This window comes from Chrysochloris asiatica, unplaced genomic scaffold (genome assembly GCF_000296735.1).
Source record: "Chrysochloris asiatica unplaced genomic scaffold, ChrAsi1.0 scaffold00040, whole genome shotgun sequence".
In the NCBI taxonomy this organism is placed as follows: Eukaryota; Metazoa; Chordata; class Mammalia; order Afrosoricida; family Chrysochloridae; genus Chrysochloris; species Chrysochloris asiatica.
Window position 1 is genome coordinate 16,676,317 of NW_006408558.1, and position 23,658 is coordinate 16,699,974.

At 46.8% G+C, this 23,658-nt stretch overlaps 1 protein-coding gene across 1 annotated transcript in view; it reads left to right on the forward strand.

The window, feature by feature from the left end:
• The window catches only part of MTL5 (metallothionein-like 5, testis-specific (tesmin)), a 50,853-nt gene extending 27,698 nt beyond the window's left edge, over positions 1-23,155 (forward strand). The window contains exons 6-9 of the mRNA XM_006860827.1: positions 17,885-17,987; positions 20,591-20,728; positions 21,233-21,408; positions 22,963-23,155. Coding sequence (XP_006860889.1) covers positions 17,885-17,987; positions 20,591-20,728; positions 21,233-21,408; positions 22,963-23,155 — 610 coding nt within the window. The remainder of the gene's footprint in view (positions 1-17,884; positions 17,988-20,590; positions 20,729-21,232; positions 21,409-22,962) is intronic.
• Positions 23,156-23,658: the final 503 nt, after the last annotated feature.

Below are 23,658 nucleotides of genomic sequence, written 5' to 3' on the forward strand. Positions count from 1 at the left end.
GAATAGTTGAGTCCTTGTCCCTGGGAGTGGTTTTCGTACAGATGAGACCATATCTCATTGTGAGCTCAATTATAACGCTCTTCCGAGCCACCGGGCTCAACAGTCAAGCTGCCCACTCTTTAATAATGTTCAGCTTCACACCAAGGCAGTGTTGTTGTTGTTGTTAGGTGCTGCCTAGTCGCTGCCGACTCATAGCACCCTGTGCACAGCAGAAGGAACGCTGCCTGGTCCTGCGCCGTCCTCACAAGCGTTGTGTCTGAGCCCTTGTTGAAGCCACTGCGTCAGTCCACCTCCTTGGGCGCCTCGTAGTCAGAGAGTACTAGACCCGTGGTGTGTGTCACCTGCCCCGTACTCCCTCCCAAGGTGGAGGCCTTGCTCACGCTGTTCTTACAACTGCAGCTCCCTCGGGAGCCATCGCAGCCTCGCATCTCGAAGGCTGGCTGTGGTGCGCCTCCTCCAGAAGCGAGTCGTCTGGCTCTAGGGTTCTTCATCATTGCACACGCCTGTCCGGTCAGCATTAACACGTGGCCAGCTGACTTACGTGACGTCTTGGGTTCTCTTTTTTTTTTTAAGGTTTTTTGTTTTGTTTTGTTTTTTGTTTTCTCCATTGCACTTTTATTTGAAGATAATATTTGGGACAGTTGTCCAAAAGGGCTGATATTTCCCAATTTAATCTGAGGTCACATGGAACAAGCAATAAACAGTATTTAGGATTTTCAGTTTCTTACTCGATCATCAAGACTCACTGCCTCCCATCGTCAATATTTATTGAGCATTGACAGTGTACTAGGCACAACAGAACATACAGAAAACATTGTCCCTGCTCTTGAGGAGCTTACATTCTAAAAGTAAAAAAAAATTACACCTTTTAAAATGGTATTTTTGTTTGGTGGTTTTACTGAGGAAATATTCTAAACGGTGAGCTTTGGGTATAACTTAGCCCCATCATTATTTAGAGAATAGAGGAAGAGAAAGGCTTTAAAGGTAGACAGTGACAGACCATTCGGGATAGGGAGGCCTTAGAGGGAGAGAAACACAATCTCATCAACTAAGGAGATTTGCTGCAGTAAATAGGATGAGGGAAAGAGTTGATGGGATGCAAGCAAAGGAAGCAAGGTCTCGTAGACATTGAGTGGAGCCAGAAAAGATCATGCGGCCTTTTTCTACATGGCCACCAAGTAGAAATGGTTAGTGACAAAGAATAAGGCTATTTTTTAAGGTTTTTATTGTGGATTGAGTGAAAGTTTTCAGGGCACATCATCGGTTTCACATTCAAACATTCATATACCTTGTTTCATTACATTGATTATAATCCCCTCCACATACCATCAGTTAACGGAGTTTCTCTCTATCCTCTTTAGCTTTTTTTTTTTTTTTTTTTTTTTGGGAAAAACTTTGCCTTTTTGGAATTTACAGTCTCGGCTTTTAGGGAAGGTTTTTACATTTATCTGTGGGTATCCAGGGCTCATGTATGTAATTACTAACCAGCATAACTGAATAATCAGATAAGGGACATTTTGCTATGTCTGCTAGGTGGCTAAAGTCTGATCCTCAGAGCCTATGGTTCGGACGGTCAGCAACGTTTGGGCCCACTCTAGGTTTTCTTTTTAACCGTTTTAAAACACAGCTTTGATTGTAAACTGGGGGACTTCAGTTTCATGTTCAACAATTCGGACGCATTTTATTCCATCTCACGTCTTCTCTGTGTCTCCTGTGTCCATCCTTCCTTCTTTCCTGACCCGTCTCAGCTCTGTCCAGGGGTAGACACTGCCCTCTGGATCTCTGACGGCTGGGGCTTCTGAGGGGCGCCTCCTCCCTGGTGTTACTTCCCCCTTTTCCCCCTGTCCATTGTCTGGCTGAAAACTGAGTCCAGTTCCAGACCTGAAGGGTGACTATGGGCCACAGCTGCTCTCGAGTCCTTGATGGGCTACACCTCATGTCCCCACATGCTTGGTGGGCTCCTCTGGGACATGCAGCAGCGTTTTTTAAGAACACAGTTTTGATGTTCCCAAAGTTCTTTTCAGCATCCTGGCTGCCCAGGGACTCCCAGGATGCCCCGCACACCATAGATATGTGCCAAGCTACCCTCCTTCCCTGGTCGGTCAGGCTCAGGCTTCATCTGAGTGCCCGTGGGTGGAGCACCCCCCAGCAGAGGTGGACCACCACCTCTCAGTGAGAGGCAGAATCAGGCCAGATGGATCCCACATGGCCCCAGCACTCAGTGAGATGGTTTGTCCAGACTCAACCAGGAGCAGCCTGTCTCCGTAGCTGCTTCCACTGGGGGGCACAGGTGGGGAGCCACACAGAGCAGACAGAAGGATGGGCCAAGGGAGGATTTAGGGCAGACATCCATCCCAGCAGCCTGTTGGGGTGTGAGGGCCCTGACCCCAGGACAAGGGTGAGGGCATCAACCCTAACCCCATAGCAGATAGCACAAAGGCACACTCACACTCACACTGGCATGAATTGTGGCCCAGTTCCCATAGGAAATCCAAGGCCAGATGTGGTCCTCGTGCGGAGGTGGCTGGTGCCCCACAGAGACACTGCCTGCCCCAGCCAATCAAGGAGCTCCGTCCAATGCTCATAGGTGCCCACTCCACAGGGATCTGTACCAGGCGTCTCCTTCTCCCTAACCTGACCAGCTTCTCTGGCCCCCAGTGACCACTGCTCCTAAGCAAGGCTTAGGAAGCCTTCCTGACTTTCTAACCTTCAACTTCTGCTCACACCTAGCACCATCCGCCGACTTGGTACCAGCCCTCTTCTTCCTCCCCTGATGGGCTAACCTCCAAGTGTCTGCATGGTTGTTACGTGACCTTCCTTCACTGACATGGAGTCCTCAGACCACACTCTCAGCTCTAACATGGGCACAACAGAATACAGATGATGGGCTTCCCGCTGCTCATAATTCAGACTTTCCAGTAGTGTCCAGATTTGGGGAAATATTAAAACAAGAGCCATTTGGTGGGTGGCGAGCATACACAAAATAGAGCTTGAAACAGGCCAGGGGAGGAAGAGGGCCCCCACCCAGGTACACAGCTGCACCCGGAACAGCAGGCCTGCACCATGGGAGATGGCCTTACCTCTCCCAGGTCACCATCGGGCACCTGTAGATAGCCCCTAGGCCTGTCAGGTGTTGGCACTTTTCAGTAACTGTTCAGAAATGCCAGCTACTTAGCGACTTCTGTTTCCAAGAGCAACCATCTGAATACATTTTCTTTTTTAATCTTTATAGAGTAGCTCTTAGTTCACGGGACTCAAAGTCTAAAAAGCCATGTAACTGTACCGAATCCCAGTGTCTGAAATTGTGAGTAACCGCAAACCCTTCGCTGTTCAATAAGACTTAAGGTTGTTAGAAGTGAGTAAGCCAGCCGAGTCTAAACCAAGTGAAGTGACCAGTGGTGCCCACGGTGCAGTCGGCACTCAGCAATCTTGCATCCAGCATTGTTGGCGCAGACCAGAACAATGTGACGCCACACTTGCGGTGTAAGCCTGCTTTGGGACTTGTGACACCACCTTGGCCAGCTGACTTAGTGACTCTTGCAGCATCATCGTCTTGTGTGTCATTGTTGAGCACTGTGTCATTTCTATGTCCTTAGTTAGTTATTCTTTGCTAGTCATAGGGTTTTCAGTGACTAGCGATTCCGAAGTAGTTCGTCACTCTTTCTTCCTAGTCTGTCTTTGTCTGGAAGCTCATCTGAAACCCGTCCACCATGGGTTTCCCTGCTGGTTATTTAAAACACCCGTGGCACAGCCCTCAGAATCACAGCAACTCAAGCCACCACAGCACGACAGATAGATGAGTGGTGGCCGCAGTTGTTCGAACAGAACATGGGAACACTGAATGTTTTAAAATTGGGAAAGGTATATGGCAAGGTTGTGTTCTGTCACCATACTTATTCAACCTGTATGCTGAGCAAATAATCAGAGAAGCTGGGTTCTATGAAGAAAAACGTGGCATCAGGATTGGAGGAAGACTCATTAACATCCTGTGATATGCAGATGATACAACCTTGCTTGCTGGAAGTGAAGAGGACTTAAAACATTTACTGATGAAGATCAAAGAGCACAGCCTTCGGTATGGATTACATCTCAATGTCAAGAAAACAAAAATCCTCACCACTGGACCAATAAACAACATTCTTATCAACGGAGAAAAGATTGAAGTTGTCAAGGACTTCATTCTTCTTGGATCAACTATCAACATTTGCGGAAGCAGCAGTCAAGAGATCAGACGACGTATTGCACTGGGCAAATCTGTTGCACAAGACCTGTTTAAAGTGTTGAAGAGCAAAGATGTCAGCTTGAGGACTAAGGTGTGCCTGACCCAAACCATGGTATTTTCAATATCTTCGTATGCATGTGAAAGCTGAACAGTGAATAAGGAAGACCGTATAAGAATTGATGCTTTTGAGGTATGATGTTGGAGGAGAATACTAAAAGTGCCATGGACTGCCCAAAGAACCAATAGATCTGTGTTGGAAGAAGTGCAGCCAGAGTGCTTCTTGGAGGCCAGGATGGCTAAACTTTGTCTCTCATACTTTGGACATATTGTCAGGAGGGAACAGTCGCTGGAGAAAAAGAGGAAGACCCCCAACGAGATGGATTGGCCAGGTGGCATCATTGATGGACTCAAGTGTGGCGGCGGTAGTGAGGTTGGCCCAGGATCCGACATTGTTTCGTTCTGCTGTGCATGGGGTCGCTATGAGTCGGTTCCGACTCGATGGCACCTGACAACAACAACAACAGTTATTAATTATTTTGTGTAAGGTTGATGAATTGGTTTACTCTATTTTGTAAAACTTGAACCAGATTGGAAACTCTGGGTCCTCAAAACAATTGTCCCTCAGGAATGCCAGCTCCCAGACAGAGCAGTCAGAGGGTGGCAGGGCTTGAGCCAGGAGCAGGAGGATGGCCAAGATCAGGAGTACCGGTCTCCAGCTCTCTACCAGCCTCCCAAACCTCCATGTTGCTGTTGGGGCTGCTCTCAGCTCTGCTATGGGCTCCGTATCTCCTGCCCTTTCGCCCACCCACATAGCTGGAAGGGACACTCTGGAAGAGCATTTAACAACCTAACCTCAGCTGCACACAGTCTTTCCATTGCAGACCTCCTGAGACCGAGTTCTGTTGGCGGAACCATGATGTGGGTAAAATCCTGAAGCCCGGGAAACTTTGTCCACAAAACTGAACCCACAGATGTGTGTGGGGGGAGGGGAGGAGGAGTAATGTCACAGTCTCAGGGGGTAATGTGTGAGGATACTGAGCTCTCGTTGGTCTGCTCTGTGGCTCTACTTCACGTGCCTCTCTGAATGCTGGAGACCACATGAGATGTCCCGGCAGATTTCAAAAGCGGCTCTGGTGAGGAGGAATTAGAAGCCGGGGATCCGTGTGGAGTTGCCACACCAGAAGGGCCTGCCCTGCTGGGTACTTGGAGAGCCGCACAGGACAAGGTAGAAGAAGGGTCTAGAGGGGCCCCTGGAGACAGAACTGCTGAGCTGCTGCTTGGGTGTGGGCGACGAGGAGATCAAACAACCTGTGAAGCCTACAGCAAGGTTCACAATGTCACTGGGGACAGAGTGAGGGAGCCCTTGAAGCTCACTGACTGTCCTCAGCACAGAAGTCTCAGGAAGAGCTTCTTGCCTTGAAACAGTTCCCAGATTAAGGATTAGGTTCTCGTTGCTTGTTCACGAGTGAGTGGGCTCTAATCACCATTAATAACGTGTAGTTTTCTGTCCCTTTTTACTCCCCGCAATGAAGTTGCGTAACCAAGGCAACAGGCTCTAATTCTCTTAGGATGCTTTTGTACCACTTGAATGGAGGTCTTTACTGGATAAAGATAAGAAGGACTATTGTTAATTGGCCATGAAGAAAGAGAAACAAATCACTGTATTTTTAAAGATAAAGTAATACATAAGTAATACACACACACACACACACATACACACACGGGCAAAAATTACTGCATCTGGGCTCTTCCCTGCCCTCCCAGCCTCCGTTCCCCAGTCTCCTGGAAGCCACCATAACTGACTAATCTCCAGTCGTCCAAGTGGAGACAGCCTCCCACTCTGACATCTCTCCCCTTCCCCTGTCTCCTCCCCAGAGCCCCACTTCTCAGCTCCTCTCTTGGTGGCCCCCTAAATCTTCAATCAGATATTTGACAACCTTTTGTAGTTGTGATTCCATTAGCCACGGGAAGTTAAGCGTTCTTTTTAAATGATGAAATTAATTTGGACAAGTCAAATGGCATGGATGTAAATTGAGTTCACAAAGTTACATTTTTTGTGTGATGATTTTATTGAGCATATATTGACAATTAAAAATGGTTTCAGCCTTTTCAAGTATATCTTTCCATCACTGATGTACACGCCCTGCTTGCTAAGTTCTCTGTTTTCAGCACAGGAGTGTTTTGTAATGAGTTCATTAAAACATTGATGGTGTGTGTCTGATTGACCTCGCTCTGTCCAGCACCTACTACATGGTGTGAGGTCTGGTGATCACGCCGTACTCAGGGCTTCAATGAGCCATGACTTGGGATGAAAGGAAGTGTGTAATTTCATGTACTCAGAAAGATCACTTGTGGTTGTGTATTGTGTATTGTGCCTTGTTGACACCCAGCCACAGCACCTAGGGTTACATAGATGGCTCACTAGAGTGTGAGATTGTTTTCCACCATTGAGGTCTTAATGCACCTGGAGTTGGTGTCTGCAGATGGCATTTGGCAGACATCCAATTATATTTCTACCTTTCTGAGCACTATTCTATTGTGCCCACTGATTTCGAGGTTTGGTGTGCACATGGGCCAGGGGTGGGCTCTTGCCCTTCTCCACACACGACCCCACCGCATCTCAGAGACTGTAAGTCTTGTACAAGTCATAATATCTGGAGGGGGCTTGCCTCTCCCAGGAATTTAGAGATTTTGACTAGAATTGTACTGAACAGGATGATTCGCCTTGTTAAGTAATTGACACACGCTGCGGATGGAATTTCGTCTATGAACATGACAGATCTCTTCACTTAGATCTCTTTAATGTCGAACTCCAGGTCTTTGCCCTAGTATTTAGTTTTGTCTTCTCTAACTGCTCTTTGTAGTTTTCTGTCAGCTCTTTTATTTCCTCATTTATTTTTTGATCTTTAAATGGCATTTGGAAGTGGAATACTTTATTTCTGAAAATATAGATACCACACTTTTGGAAAATAATTTGTAATTGTGTCTCAACGTCATTTGATAGTTTTATACTATTATGTTCTTAGAAATTTATTTAAAGGAAAACTATCCAAAAAAATATTTATAAGCATTTTCACTTCACTTTCACCTGTAATTATTAAAATTAAAAGTATTCTCTACAAGCAGCAACAGGTGAATCATTAATTGACAAATATAAGGTATGAAACATTAAGCAGCTGTTACAAAATAATAATCTTTAGGAAAAGGGAAAATATTCATATTGAAATGCAATACGGATTGAACTGTGTGCTCTAGAAATAGGTTTTGTAAATCCTGATCCCAATACTTGTGGAAAGGAGCCCTAGTGATTTTGTAGGCTCTGCATTGGACTGTGCTGCCCACATGGTTTGCAGTTCGAACTCACCAGCTCCTCCATGGGAGGAAGATGGGGCTTTCTGTTCCCATAAAGATTTGTTGTTGTTAGGTGTCATCAACTCAATCCCGACTCGCAGCGACCTTCAGCGACTTAATGCACAGAACGTAACACTGCCCGCAGCACCTAATAGTCATTACTACCTTTGAGCTCATTTCTGCTGCCACTGTGCCAACCCATCTCGTTAGGGGACCTCCTCTTTTTTGCTGACCCTCCCCTTTACCCAGCATGATGTCTTTCTCCAGAGACTGGTCTCTCCTGGTAACTTGCAGAAGTGTGAATACTAGTGGCCCTCCGTGGTCTTCCTCAGAGCTGTATGGATGCTGTTCTGTCATCGGCAGCGCTACACTTCAACACACATCTTGAGGTGTTCTTTCTGACGGTGAATGTGACGTCATTCATCTTCAGTGTGTCGTTTCCAGCATAGTAAACCATGTGATTGCCAGATTCAGAATGGTCGGTACCAGTCCATTTCAGCTCATTAATGCCTAGGATACCAGTCTTCGTGCATTCCTTTTCATTTTTGACAACTTCCAATTTTCCTAGATTCATACTTGGTACGTTCCATACTCCGATTATTCATGGGTGTTTGCAGCTGTTGCTTGTTATTTTTAGTTGTCCCCATCAGAAACTGAAGTTCCTGACAGCTTCACTCCATCATCACAGTCAACTCTGCTTTGAAAGGGCAGCTCCTCCCCAGTCGTACTTTGAGTGCCTTCCAACCTGAGGGGCTCATCTTCCGGCGCTCTGTCTGACACTGTTCCAGCTGCTAGTTGTAAGGTTTCCAGTGACTAACCATTCAGAAGTGGTCCGCTTCTTCTTTTTCCGAGTCTGTCTTAGTCTGGAAGCGTACCTGAAACCTGTCCACCTACCATGGGTGACCCTGGTGATATTTAAAACAGTTTCCAGCATCACAGCAACACGCAAGTAACACCAGCATATGACAAACTGACCGACAGCAATAACAAATGTCTTTCAGTTAAGGTTTATTTATATTTTCTTCATACAATTTGTTTTAAACTTTTGAAATGTATTGCACAGATTTTATTTTGTTTAATTTTAGGTAGATTGAAGTTGTCAAGGACTTCATTCTTCTTGGATCAACCATCAACACTCACAGAAGCAGCAGTCAAGAAATTAAATGACGTATAGCATTAGGCAAATCTGCTGCACAAGACCTTTTTAAAGTGTTGAAGAGCAAAGATGTCAGCTTGAGGACTAAGGTGCTCCTGACTCAAGCTGTGGTGTTTTCAATAACCTCATATGCATTGATGAATATATAGAAGAATTGATGCTTTTGAGTTATGGTGTTGGAGGAGACTATTGAAAGTGCCATGGGCTGCCCATAGACCCAACAGATCTGTGTTGGAAGAATTGCAGCCACAGTGCTCATTGGAGGCCAGGATGGCCAAACTTCATCTCTCATACTTGGGACATATTGTCAGGGGGTGGCCAGTCACTGAAGAAGGATATCATGTTTTGTAAGGTGGAGGGTCAGAAAAGAGGAAGACCCCCAACGAGATGGATTAGCCAAGCAGCAGCATCAATAGGCTCAATTGTGGCCACAGTAGTGAGGTTGGCCCAGGGTCGGGCAGTGTTTCGTTCTGCTGTGCATAAGGTCACTATGAGTCGGCACCGACTCAATGGCACCTAACAACAACAACAACATAGTTTCTTGACTGCTACTTCCATGAACATTGAATGTGGGTCCAAGCAAAATGAAATCTTTGACAACTTAAATCTTTCTCCATTTATTATGTTATTTATTGGTCCAGTTGGAAAGATTTTTGTTTTCTTTATATTGAGGCATAATCCATACTGAAAGCTGTGCTCTTTGATCTCCATCAGTAAATATTTCAAGTCCTCTTCTCTTCCCACAAGCAAGGTTGTATCATCTGCATATCGCAGGTTGTTGATGAGTCTTCCTCCAATCCTGATGCCACATGCTTCTTCATATGATCCAGCATACAGATTGAATAAGTATGGTGAAAGGATACAACCCTGGCACACAGGTTTTCAACCATTCAGTGTCCCCATCTATTCAGTTGTAGTCTAATGACTGCCTCTTGGTCTACGTATAGGTTCCTCAGGAGCATAATTAAGTGCTCTGTAATACCAATTCTTCACATTGTTATTCATGATTTGTTGTGATTTACACAGTGGAATGCCTTTGCATAGCCAATAAAGCACAAGTAAACAGCTTTCTGATATTCACTTCCAGCCAACATCCACTAGACATAAGAAATGATGTCACTTGTTCCACATTCTCTTCTGAATCTGATTTGAATTTCTGGCAGCTCCTTGTTGATGTGGACTCCTGGTGTCGAGCTATAGGATCAGCACTGGAATGCGAACCACAAGGTCAGCAATTCAAATCCACCATCTGCTCCTCGGAAACCCTGTACAGGGTTGCTATGAGTTGGAAGCACCTCAATGGCACTTAACAACAACTACAACCCTTTTGATGTGCTGTTGCAGCTGGGTTTGAATTATCTCTGGTGAAATGTAACTTGCATATGATATGAATAATATTTTTCTATGATATCCGTCGTTCACTGGGTCACCTCTCTTTGTTGTTGTTGTCAGGTGCCATCAAGTTGAAAGCGACTCATAGCGACCCCATGCACAGCAGAACGAAACAATGTCCGATCCTGGGCAACCTCACTACCGCTACCACACCTGAGTCCATCAATGATGCCACTTGGCCAATCCATCTCGTTGGGGGTCTTCCTCTTTTTCTCTGACCCTCCATCTTATGCAGCATGATATCCTTCTCGAGCGACTGTTCCCTTCTGACAATATGTCCAAAGTATGAGAGACGAAGTTTAGCCATCTTGGCCTCCAAGGAGCACTCTGGCTGCACTTCTTCCAAAACAGATCTATTGGTTCTTTTGGCAGTCCATGGCACTTTCAGTATTCTCCTCCAACACCACAATTCAAAGGCATCAATTCTTCTACGATCTTCCTTATTCACTGTCCAGCTTTCGCATCCACATCAGGTTATTGAAAACACCATGGCTTGGGTCAGGCGCACCTTAGTCCTCAAGCTGACATCTTTGCTCTCTTTGAAATGGCACAAATATGGGTCGCCTCCAGTGGGTTGGCCAGGTAGCAGCCTAGATGAGTGAAAGCTTCTGGTGCTTCATTAGTTTGTTGAATTGTTTTCCATCAATTCCCAGTTCCTTGTTCTTTGCCAATGCCTTCAGTGCAGCGTGGACTCCTTCCTTTAGTGCCATTGGTTCTTGATCGGATGCTGCCTCTTGAAATGGTTGAACATGACCCGTTTCTCTTTGGTACAATGACTGTGTATTCCTTCCATCTTATTTTGATCCTTTTTGCATCATTGAATATTTTGCACATAGAATCCTTCAGTATTGCAAATCCAGGCTTGAGCTCTTTCTTCAGTTTGTTCAGCTTGAGAAATGCTGAGTGCGTGCTGTTTATACTTTAATATACTAATGTGAAAAATCGCTTTTATACATTCCTTAATGCTTGCATACTTGGGATTCCTGGGATAAACACAACTTGGTTATTTTGGATTGTGTGTGTGTGTGTGTGTGTGTGTGTTTATATGACTGTGCTTTTAGCTTGTTTGTCTTTGGTTTAGAATTTTTAGAGTCCTGGTGTGGCACTGTAGAATAAACACTGAACTACATAGTTGACAGTTCAAACCCACCAGCCACTCCCTGAAAACCCTATACAGGGTGGCTATGAGTTAGAATCAACTCAAGGCACTTAACAACAGAAAAACATTTCATGAGATCAGGATTGGAGGAAGATTCATTAACAAGCTATGATATGCAAATAATTACAACTTTGCTAGCTGAAAGCGAAGAGAAATAAAATACTGATGCAGATCACAGACTACAGCCTTCATTTGCACCTTCACGTAAAGAAAACAAAATCCTCAGCACTAGACCAATAAATAACATCATGATAAAAGGGGAAATGATTGAAGTTGTCCAGGACTTCATTCTGTTTGGATCAACTATCAACACTCATGGAAGCAGCAGTCAAGAAATCAAAGGATATATTGCCTTTCAAGAGCAGTCAGCTTGAGGACTAAGGTGCCCCTGACCCAAGCCATGGTATTTTCAATAACCTCATTTGCATGTGAAAGCTGGACAGTGAATAAGGAAGACCGTAGAAGAATTGATGCACTTAAGTTATGGTGTTGGAGGAGAATATTGAAAGTATCATGGGCTGCCAAAAGAACCAATAGATCTGTGTTGGAAGAGGTGCAGCCAGAGTGCTCTTTGGAAGTAAGGATGGCCACACTTACCAGTCCCTGGAGAAGGACATCATGCTTGTCAAAGTGAAGGGTCAGTGAAAAAGAGGAGACGCCCCAACAAGATGGACTGGCCCAGTGGCTGCAACAACGGACTCAAATAAAACAATTGTGAGGATGGCCCAGGGCTGGGCAGAGCTTCATTTTGTTGTGCGTGGGGTCGCTATGAGTCGGAACTGACTCCATGGCACCTAACACCAAATTCACGAGATTTTGGTAACAGTTGTATGGTTATTTTCTAAAAGTTCAAGTGTCTCCATGGAATGAATGAATAGGTCTATGGGCAGTTTCATAAAAGATTGAAAACATCTGTTTCTTGTTATTACGTGGTAATATCCATGGTACCAACCGTCAGCAGGATTGACTGCTATTCACTCCTCTCCTTCCCCCACCTGGTTCTCATTTCTTAAAACATCTATTTGGTTCTTTTTCACTGGAAGTACTTTGTCATTTTCACTGTAGTGTTTCTTTACCTTGTTGTTGTTAAGTGCCGTCAAGTCGATTCCGACTCATAGTGACCCTGCACAGGGTTTCCAAGGCTGTAAATCTTTATGGGAACACAAAGCCTCCTCTTTCTCCTGCGGAACAGCTGGTAGTTTCGAACTACTGACCTTGCGGTTCGCAGCCCAATTCGTAACCACTACGCTACCAGAGCTCCTTTTCTTTACCTTAGGATTACTAGTTTCAAAGGACTGATATCATAGACACTACACTATCTGACCACAGCATAATACAAAATTAGCCATGAAAATGTTTTAAAATGCTATATTTATACACACACACACACGCACATATATATACATATATATTTGGATACTTTGACACATAGGCCTAAATAATCCTTCGTCTCTCCTACTTGGGACATATTGTCAGGAGAGAACAGTCACTGGAGAAGGATGTCATGTTTGGTAAGATGGAGGGTCAGAGAAAACCAAATGATCATCTCTACAGAGTGGGACTCTGAGCAACTGTACTGAAAGGTCCAAATTACAAATCGATGAAAGTGGTAAAAAATGTCCTAGGTCACAGAAAGAACAATACCCTAAGCATTTGTTGTTGTTAGGTGCCATCAAGCCAGTACCAACTCATAGCGACCTTATACACAGCAGAAGGAAATACTGTGTCTGATCCTGGGCCAACCTCACTACTGTTGGCACGCTTGAGTCAGTCCATCTATGCCAATCCATCTCGCTGGGGGTCTTCCTCTTTTTCTCTGACCCTCCACCTTACCAAACATGATACCCTTGTCCAGCGACTGGTCTCTCCTGACAATAAGTCCCAAGTATGAAAGACGAAGCTTAGCCATCCTGGCCTCCAAGGAGCACTCTGGCTGCACTTCTTCCAAAACGAATCTATTGGTTCTTTTGGCAGTCCATGGTACTTTCAATATTCTCCTCCAACACCATAACTCATACGATCTTCCTTATTCACTGTCCAGCTTTCGCATGCATATGAGGTTATTGAAAATACCATGGCTTGGGTCAGGTGCACCTTAGTCCTCAAGCTGACATCTTTGCTCTTCAACACTTTAAAAAGGTCTTGTGCAGCAGATTTGCCTAAAGCAATACGTCGTCTGATCTCTTGACTGCTACTTCCATGAGTGTTGATAGTTGATCCAAGAAGAATAAAGTCCTTGACAACTTCAATCTTTTCTCCATTGATAAGAATGTTATTTATTGGTCCAGTGGTGAGGATTTTTTCTTTATTTACATTGAGATGCAATCCATACCGAAGGCTGTGCTCTTTGATTTTTATCAGTAAATATTTTAAGTCCTCTTCACTTTCAGCAAGCAAGGTTGTATCATCTGTATATTGCAGGTTTTACTAGGTATAAAATTCTAGTTTGACTGATTTCTCTCGATGGTCTGAAGACACTATTGTACTGAGGTTCATTATTTCTAACAAGAAGTCGGCTTTCAGTGTAGGTAATCCATCTTTTCTCCCTGGTTGATTTTAAGATTATCTTTTTTCCTCTGGTGTTTTAAGTTTTTACATCGATTTCTTGGATTTCACTATTGTTGTTGTTGTTAAGTGCTGTCGTAGCTACCCTGCAGAGAGTTTCCGAGGAGCAGCCGGTGAGTTTGCATCACTGCCCTACAGCCCCACACTTGGTTCTTAAGTCTGAGGACCCACGATTACAGCAGCTATAGAAAATTCAGATATTATCACCCAAAATGTACCTCTTCCACCCTTTCTGTCTTCTCTGCTTCTGTAATGCCCATAAGCCAGTGACCTGTTAACAACATCTCTTCTACATTTTAGCCTCTTTATGTGCAGTACTTTGGACCTAATTTCTTCATATTTCATTTCATTCTTTATTACTCTTTAGTTTAATTTTTGTTTTGAACTAAGTTACACACACACCGTGTAAAGAGCCAAATCGTTCTGCAAGCCTTGGGGCAAAAATACACTTCAGTGACAATTATTTCTTCTTTTCTGCTTCCCACGAACGTTCAAGTCTTTAAGTCTTTTGATTGGAGTTTTTGTTGTCACAAATCTAAATAGCAGCTGCTTGCTGCCCATTCAGTTGTGGCATGGTGTGTTGTTTCTGTTGTGGTGCTGTAGGATAGGTACTGAACCACACGGTCAGTTTGAAATGTGAGGTTGGCATTCGAACTTACCTACCAGCCACTCCTCAGAAACCCTATCGGGGTGGCTATGAGTAGGAAAGGACTCAACTGCGCATCATAGTTTCCGTACCGTGGATGATGTGGATTTAGCTTTTTTTTTGACATTTCTTCCCTCCCCATCATAATTCCTCTGTCAACATACACGTGAGATAAACTTTTTCCAAACTTGAGATATGCTTGGTTAAATTGACAGTAAGTCTTTATGCTTTATGAAAACTTGAGTTGCCTCTGAGACATGATTCCTTTTCTCTTACTGCGCTTATTAACTTTCTCCCTCAAGTTATAGACTTAGCACTTAGTTCTCTATGCACATGTGGTTGGTGTTAGGTGCCAGTGAGTCCGTTCCAACTCATAGAGACCCCTCATGCAACAAAACTAAACGCTGCTCAGTCCCACACCATCCTCAGCCCCTTGTGGCAGTCACTGTGTCAGTTAAGGGTCTTCCTGCTTTTTGATGACGTTATAATTTACCAAGCATGATGTCTTTCTCCTGGAGCTGGTTCCTCCTGATTACACATCCGAAGTAGGAGAGATGAAGTCTTGTCATCATCGCTTGTAAGGAACATCCTGGCTGTACTTCTTCCAACACAATATTCTCTGTACTTCTTCCAACACAGTATTCTCTGTACTTCTTCCAACACAATATTCTTCTCCAACACATTGATTTAAATTTCTCGGCTCTTCTACAGTCCTCCTTATTCATTGTCCAACTTTCACATGTATATGAGGCTATCGGATTTGCCCAATGCAGTATTTTGTTTAATATCTTGACTGCTGCTTCCATGGGCCTGGACTGTGGATCCAAGTAAAATGAAACCCTAGACCACCGGACCCTTTCCCTGTTTGTCTTGATGTTGCTCAGTGGTCCAGTTGTTGAGGTGTAGTCCATACTAAAGTCTTTGATCATCATCAGTAAGTGCTTCAAGTCCTCCTTGCATCCAGCACACAGCGTTCTGTCATCTGCAGGTAGCAGGTTGTTAACGTAATCCTAACCTCTCTTCTTAGCATGCCCAAATACATTTGCTTTGAAGAAGCCTTTCGACATGTCCACTCCGGAGGGGTTGATGCCCAGGCTCTCAGCTCATCTCACCCTCGGCCACCATCCTCATCTCTCCCCTTGCTTTTTCCTTGCGTTTGGTTTCCCTAGGTTCTGGATACTTCTCGTTCAATGCGCTGCCTTGTCTGGGGACAGCAAATCCTCCAGTAGCTTCCACACACTTCTGAAAATGTGTTCGTTTATCTTCACCCCACATTCAGATGGCAATTTGTACTAGGAGTATAACTTTGTGTTGGAAAGAATTCTCCAAATTTTGAAAGTATTACAACATTTTTATTTGAGGAGCTTCAGCTGTTGTATTGAAATTTTTGCATCTTTTGTTTTCTTGATCCATTGTATGAAACTTGTTTTATTCTTTCTGGAAACTTCTATGATCTGTTTTCTTTTTCCAGTATTCTGAATTTTATAATGGTATGTCTTGACTTTGTTCTCTTTCACCTTTTGTCCTTGGCCTTGGCAGACTTTTAATTTGGTCACCTATATGTCCTGGTGTGGCGCTGTGGGTTGAACTGCAAGGTTGGTGGTTCAAGCTCACCAGCTGCTCCTTGGAAACCCTATACAGGGTCACTGTGGGTCGGAACTGACTTGACGGCACTTAACAACAATAACAACATATCCTTTGAAATCCTGGTGTGGCGCTGTAGAATGAGCACTGGACTGTTAACTGCAAGGTCAACAGTTCTAACCCACCAGTTGCTCCTTGGAAACCCAATACAGGGTTGCTGACTTGGAACTGACTTGACAACAACAACATACTTTTGCTGTTGTTGTTAAAAGCCATCTGGTCGGTTCTGACTCAGAGAGACCCTGTAAAGGGTTTCCTAGGAGCAGCTGGTGAGCTTGAACCGCTGACCTTGTGATTAGCAGTCCAGTGTTGATCCTAAAGTGCCACACTAGGACTCCGTGATGTTGGGAGATTCCCAGTATGTTTGCTGGTTTCCTGTTTAAGGCTGAGGCATATGCTTACTGGACGTCCCTAGTGCTGGGGGGAGGTGGGTGTTTGCTCACAGTGGCTTCATCAGAAGGTACCATGGCCAGACCATTTCACTGGGAAACCTCAGCATCAGACTCCTCAAAGAGAGCGTTTCCAATTTCCTTGTGGAATTCTAGGAGCTGAATAAGGGAAGGCAAGGCAGAGGTGGGGTGGTCTCAGCAGTCACTTTCCTTCCTTTGTTCACGTTAACATCTCAGCCCTCCCTGGTTTTAACCCTGAGAGCAGTCTCCATCCTCTGCCACTGGGAGTGGGAGGGAGCCTGGGGACTAGATTCAGCCTGTACCTCCCCTCACCCACTGCAGGGGACCCTGTCTTTGGGAGCTGCTTCCCCAAGTCCTCTCCTCCCAGCCTCTGCCCTTCCTTTTCCTACCTCCTACCCTTTAGCCCAGCCTGTGAAGGAGTCTCAGAAATTTCCTTTTCTGCTCTCACTTCAAGCTCTGAGAGGCTCTGAGGGGGATCTGCCCACATTCCCTTCTGTGGAGTGCATTTGCTTTTCTAGTTCACCCACCCAAGCTGCCACTGACGGTGGTCTTTTCAGTGGATCCTGCTTTGAGATGATGAGAGACAGGTTCCAATTAAAACAGGGGTTTTCCCCTGAGGCTCAAACCCTTCTGAGTTTGTTACCATCTGAGGTCTCAGAGAGGCTGGCTTACTTCCCAAGGCCTCTCTGGGGTGCAGGTTGCAGGTAGACTGTTAGGAATTCTTGCTTAGAGTTTCTACCTGCGTTAAGGCAAGGGTCTTATCCCTGCTCAGGCTGAAAAAAACCTATGAAAACCTCAGGACAGCGTGAAGCAGTTAATGGTTGCAGACACTGAGCCGTTTGGGAATGCCGTTCTGCTTTCAGGCCCCCCAGGGACTCCACCTGCATCCCTGCTCATGAAGAGCCCTGGCATCACAGCCATGGCAGAGAAGGAATGGCCCAGCACTTGTCCTTCTCTTCCCTCCGTGACACAGAAACAAAGTTTGTTGGTAAAGGACAGGCCAGGCTCCCCTCCCAGCCAAGAAGTGACCTCACCTCCCGCTGTGTCTACAGATGGGGATGTGGCTCCTACCCACTAGCTTCTGGTGCTCCTGGGAAACTCTGATGGGCATTTAGGAGTAGGGACAATGGCCACCAAGGCACATGGGTCAGGAAGGGGTTGCATTCTGCCAGCCTGTGTATTGGGCATGTCAGTTGCTGGAGAACATTCTCCCAGGCGAAGGGGCACCGACACCAAGAAGAATCAGGGCTGTGCCCCCGGCTCATTCCTGCACGTCTCTGTTCCTTCGCCAGCGTGACGCCGGACTTTGTGCCCTTGACACTCTGCTCTTCTCCTACAGGTACAATGACTGCTTCGCCAGCGGGGACTATTGCAACAACTGCAACTACAACAATTGTGGCAGCAATTTACGTCATGAAATTGAAAGGTTTAAGGCCATCAAGGTAACAAGGCTCTGGAATGCAGTGAATGCACTGAAGAAACGCTGACAAGTGCTTGCAGTGTTCCTCTGGCTATCTCCCAAGCTCGCCCAGGTCCATTCTGGGAAAGCCCAAAGTTTTGAAGCTAGGCAATGACTCTCTTTCGGAGAGTGAGGGTGTTGACCAGCAATGGGGAGGGGAAGGATGCAGGAAGAGGAAGGGCAGCCCAGCAGAGCTCACTCGGCCTTGTCTTGGGCCTTAGAAATGTGGTACATAGGACGGGGCAGATGAGCCTGAGGTGGAACAGTGTAGTCTGAGAAGGTCAAGAGGTCTGTCTGCGGAGAGCTGGGCGAAAGCTGAACTGTTACTTTTTAAAAAATGTTACAAACCTCCTGCCCTGGTTTATAAGATTTTTAAAAGATGCAAGTCTAGATTAAGGAGAACCTAGGCTTTCCTGGAAGGGGGTCCTGGAGGCCCCTCTGCGGGAGGCTAGAGGCAGGAGACCAGAGGGACAGCTAGGTTCTGGCCATCAGCCTATTCCCAGGGAGCCCATGTCCCCTGCCCAGTGGAGCTCCCAGGAGGATCATCAAGTGTAGACTTCAGATTCTCCTGTCAACACAACAGATAGGCATGGTCTGCTTATGTTGTCTGTCTAAAATAGTTAATTTTCCTTTTGAACTATGGGCAATTCCTTGAAAAATCTCGACCCTGAACAGCCAGATACCTAAGACCCACGAAACCCCGGCTGTCTGTACACGTGAGTGTTCTCAGTGGCAGCTTCTTCAGGGGTGGAGAGGACAAGCTGCGCTGAAAGTACTGGTCTGACAGAATGCGAACGGGTTGTGACCACTTTGCGAAAGTATTTGGCAAGGGCTCAGGTAGTGGTGTGGTTATGAGTCGGGCTGCCAAACTCAAGATGAGCAGTTCGAAACTACCAGCTGTTCCATGGAAGCAAGAGGAGGCGTTCTGCTCCTGTAAAGATTGACAGCCTCGGACACCCTGTGCAGGGTCACCATGAGTCAGAACCAACTCCACAGTACTTAACACCACCACCAACAACAACTGAAGTTAAACCTTTGCATATTTTTAGAAATGGAATTGCATATTCAGCAATTCCACTTCTAAAAATATAACCAGCAGAAGAAATCAATGTTAATGTCCACCAAGAGACCTATCGAAGAATGTTCAGAGCAGTTATATTCATAAGAGGCCCAAACTGAGAGCATCCCAAACGCTCACTGTGGTCTGCTGTCTACAGTGGATTAGAACACGCAGTGAACAGGAAAGAGGCGCAGCTGTACAGGCCAAGGAGGTCGAATCTCAGACAGAAACCAGAACGAAAGAGCCAGGCCCGGAGGCCCTACTGCGTGACGTCTTAGAGATAGATGGTGGCCTGGGGCTCTTGTGTGTGTGTGACGGGGGGTGCACTGCTGAAGAAGTCATGTGGGCTGCTGGGGGCGCTGGAAATTACCTCTGCCCGAGCTGGAGTACTGGGAACCTGGGTGTGTGCAAGTGTACATATTCTTCACACGTCACTCTCTGTGAGTCCACTCCAGGCCAGCACTGTCCAGTAGAAGCTTCTGCAATGACAGGACTGTGGTATCTGATAGCACAGAGGAAGGCAGGGGGCCCCTCCACTTTGAATTCTTTATTGTTGGAATCTTTACAGTGAGCAATGAGTCACATCAAAACTCAAAACTATGTATGCATCTGTATAGATGGGTGGATGAATGGGTGGGTGGGTAGGTGGGGTTAATTGGATGAATGGATAAAGTAGGTAGGTAGATAGGAAAACTACAAGAAACACACAAGCAGAACCAACAACTGTGTGTGTTGTGTGAGAAAACAGCCCAGTGGCAGAGAGCCAAATCCTGTCACTTACCATCTTGGCCAAGATGTCTACCCTCTCCGTGCCTCTGTTTCTTTATGTGCAAGATGGAGGTAGCAACCATCACATGTACTTTACAAGGTTGCCGCAAGGGCTGGATGAGATAACCCGTGTAAATGGCAGAGAAAGACGCCGGCACATGGGGAATGTTTTCACATGTGCAAGCTATTGGTACAGCGTCAAAGTCTCAACTCTCAAAGGAGCAGCTGTTGAAGACATGCTGGGAGATGGGTCTGTGCAGCGTGGCCTGCCGTGGACTCACACCTGACTTAGATGCTCATTTTCACAGCCAAGTTTGGAGGAACAATGGCAGCCTTCAGTGGGAAGCCCTACGGCGGCTAACAGAAACGTCGTCAGTTCCAACCCACCTGCCACACTGTGAGGAAAAGATGGGCCAAGTTGTTGTTGTTATTAAGTGCTATGAAGTTGGTTCTGACTCAACAACCCTGTATAGCGTTTCCACGGAGCGGCTGGTGGGCTTCAGCTGTCAGTCCAGTGCTTACCCTGCAGTGCCACACCAGACTCTTCTTGGTAGCCCTAGGGGGCAGTGCTGCCCTGTCCTTTCAGTGTGGACTAGCACAATCAAGGGTCAGAGCCACCTTCTTAACGATGGGAGGAGAGGCCGGTTGCTGGTGGCTCCTTGGGAGATCACAGCTGTGTTGAATGATGACAGGTTGATGAGACATTACTTTCGAATAAGAAAGCGTGTCTCTATGGAGGTAAATGTTTTCTGTCTTAGGCGTGTCTTGATCGAAACCCAGAAGTGTTTCAACCAAAGATCGGCCTGGGGAGACTGGCTGAGGCCAAGCCGTGGCCCAACAAAGGCTGCAACTGCAAGAGGTCCGGCTGCCTCAAGAACTACTGTGATTGCTACGAGGTGAGTCAGCAGGCAGGCCGCACGGGCATCGCGGGCCTGAGCAACTACAAAGTAAAAGTTGGCTGCCACTGAGAAAGAGCGCCCAGGTGAACCAGCATTCATTTTCCAAACATAAAACCGAACCTGGTGTGGAGCGGGAGGGTACCAGCTTGCTGTGTCTTTGTGTCTGACGTTGGGTGGCTCCCAAGGTGGCTGCACGTGCCCCTCACTGAGCAGAACGGATGTTCTCGGTGGGCAGTGGATGCCTGGCCCAAGGCATCTGATTGACTGGGGGGAAGGGGAAGCAATGGGAACTGCTCCTCCCTGACTCACGGCCCCTAGGTTGGCAGCTTCTGCTCCATTTATCTGAAAATTGGCAGATTCCACCCACATTCCGTGCCCCGATTCCACACGTATAAACAAAGAATTCTTTAAGACCCAAGCAGAATTTGTCAGCCTTGCTGCCTATGACAACCCCTGGTGTGCTGGCTGACCTAATTTGGTGGGTGCGTTCTATATTCCTAGGCCAAGATTATGTGTTCTTCGATCTGCAAATGCATTGGCTGCAAAAATTATGAGGAAAGCCCAGAACACAAAACCCTCATGAGCCTGCAGAACAACATGGAAATCGGGGGGCTGGAAGGCAGCCATCCTTTATCACCATGCAAATTCTCGGGACCCCCCAAGTCCAGGAAAGATAGGTGGGTACCCACACAGGTGTGTTGGAGAGGATAGGCCTGCAGGGACGGGATCAGGGGCCAGGAGAGGGACCGACCTGTACCCCAAGCTTCTTGTTTACTACAGGCCCTGCTGCCGGAACCTGTGTGTCCCCCTGTTTGTTCCCGAAGCCCGGCCTCTTTGTCCTCATTGCCCAGGTGGTGTGGACCATGAGCAGGCATGCAGGACTCGGGATAATGCCAGAACTCTCACTGGCCAGGAGCAGCCAGGGACCGAGGGATTTTAGACTCTGCCTTCCCAGAGCAGTGGGGTAATCGGAGGCCCCAGTATAATCCCATAGTTCTCAAACTTGAAGTAATCCTGTTTCTGTGAACGAGACAAGATTCATTCATTTAAAATTGTCGTTAAGTTCAGTATACAGGCTTGCTTCCGAGATACTGTGGCTCAGGTCCACAGCACCACAATAGAGTGAAGGTTCTGTCCACATCACAGAGGAGGGATGCTGACCATGGCCTGTAGTGGGCAACAGCATTGTCAAGCCGTTTGAAAAATTGTGAGAATGTTCAAGCTGTGGCACAGACACTGAGCACGTAACATTGGGGAAATGGCGCCGACAGACTTACCTGACGCAGCAGGATGGCCGCCGTCATTAAGTCTGTGCGTGAATAAAAAGTCACATCTGCAAAGCACAATAAACAGAGCGCGCCTGTCATGCCACGACAAAGTGGCTGATGTTGTTCATTAGCAACACCTTGCAAAGCTAAGCTTGTGCTTATTTGCTAGAGGGACATCAGGAATGCCCATCGCTGGAGCCTACAGGGCTCTCGGTCAGTAAAAACTGACCAAAGCTGTATGCTTGAGTCCTGGGTGACCGCGAGGGCTGTCCCTGAAACTGGCCTGTGTCCGGCACATCCGGCTGACTGTTGGGGAGGCCAGGACTCCCCTGGCCCTAGGTCAGCTCTAATCTCTCATCGTAAAGGTCAGCAGATGGATGCTGTGCAGGGTTTGCAGGACTGCCACCTTACAGACGTAGGTTGCCAGGTCTTTCTTCCAAGGTGCCTCCAGGTGGACTCGAACCTCCAACCTTGTAAGTAGTAGCCAGGTGCCTAGCTGCTCGAGCCACCCTAAGATTCCACAGTCTTTTCACAATTCCTGAATTGTCTTTACGTAGACATTGACCCAATCCTATCCCTTAGCTCCATTTTCAATGGTTTATCCAATTTTCCTGTGACTACTGCAGCTGGCCCTGCAAGACGAGATGTAATTTGTCTCCAGGGGGCTGTGCCAAAGCCATCCTGAGACGCCCCAGAGGGCCCTGCGGGCAGTAAGCAGCGGATTGTCTTAAGTGCCCACCCTGTGCCTAGGGTCCTCAAGGCCTCCTAATGTGTTCGTGTTAGAGGGACGTGGAGGCCATGTGGGCTGCCCAGCCTGCTCTGTGCTGCTTCTAAAAGCTGTCCTCCGTGTGGTCATTGCAGGGCCGCAGGTTCTCAGCCTTGGGATGTAGCTGATGCATTGGCATGGCATCCGTGGGCATGCGCGCCTGGCGGTGACCTTCCCGTCTGTCTGTCTGTCTGCAGGCAGCCGTTCACCTGCATCTCCCGGGAGGTGGTGGAGACCACCTGCGCCTGCCTGCTAGCCCAGGGGGAGGAGGCCGAGAAGGAGCACTGCTCCCAGTGCCTGGCAGAGCAGAGGATCCTGGAGGAGTTTGGAAGATGTCTGTCCCAGATTCTCCACATCGAGTTCAAGTCTAAAGGACTAAATATGGAATAGGAGCACCTGCGGAAAAGGAAACCTGGAGCTTGGGAAGGTGGCATATGGGCGGAAGGCCAGGTTTGTATCAGCAACTAGGGTCTTCAGGGCAAAGTCCCCTCACAGAAGGACCCTGAGCAGTGAAGAGAAGGGAAGTCCCGCCCACTGACTTCCTCCTCTGGCGGGGTGGGAACCTGTCCACATGGAATTCTCTTGGGTTTTGTATAATCAAATGATTTGGAAATGAAGTTTGTCTCCAAAAGGTCCATTAGGATACTGTTTAATCTCTCTGGAAACTTCCTGCATGCATGCCCCAGAGAATCTGCCCTGTGGCCACCCCCCAGGGTCACCTGAGTGGCCCATGTGTCCAAGGCCCCTGGAGGCAGCTCAGCATCAGGTCCCCACCAGCAGAGCCCAGCTGTGGGCCTCGAGTTCTCGCTGGTTCAGAGTTTCTGTTTGAATTGAGGAAAGGCTCTGGGATTGCACGATCTTCTGGACAGTTCTTGCTACACATTCTGTTGTTG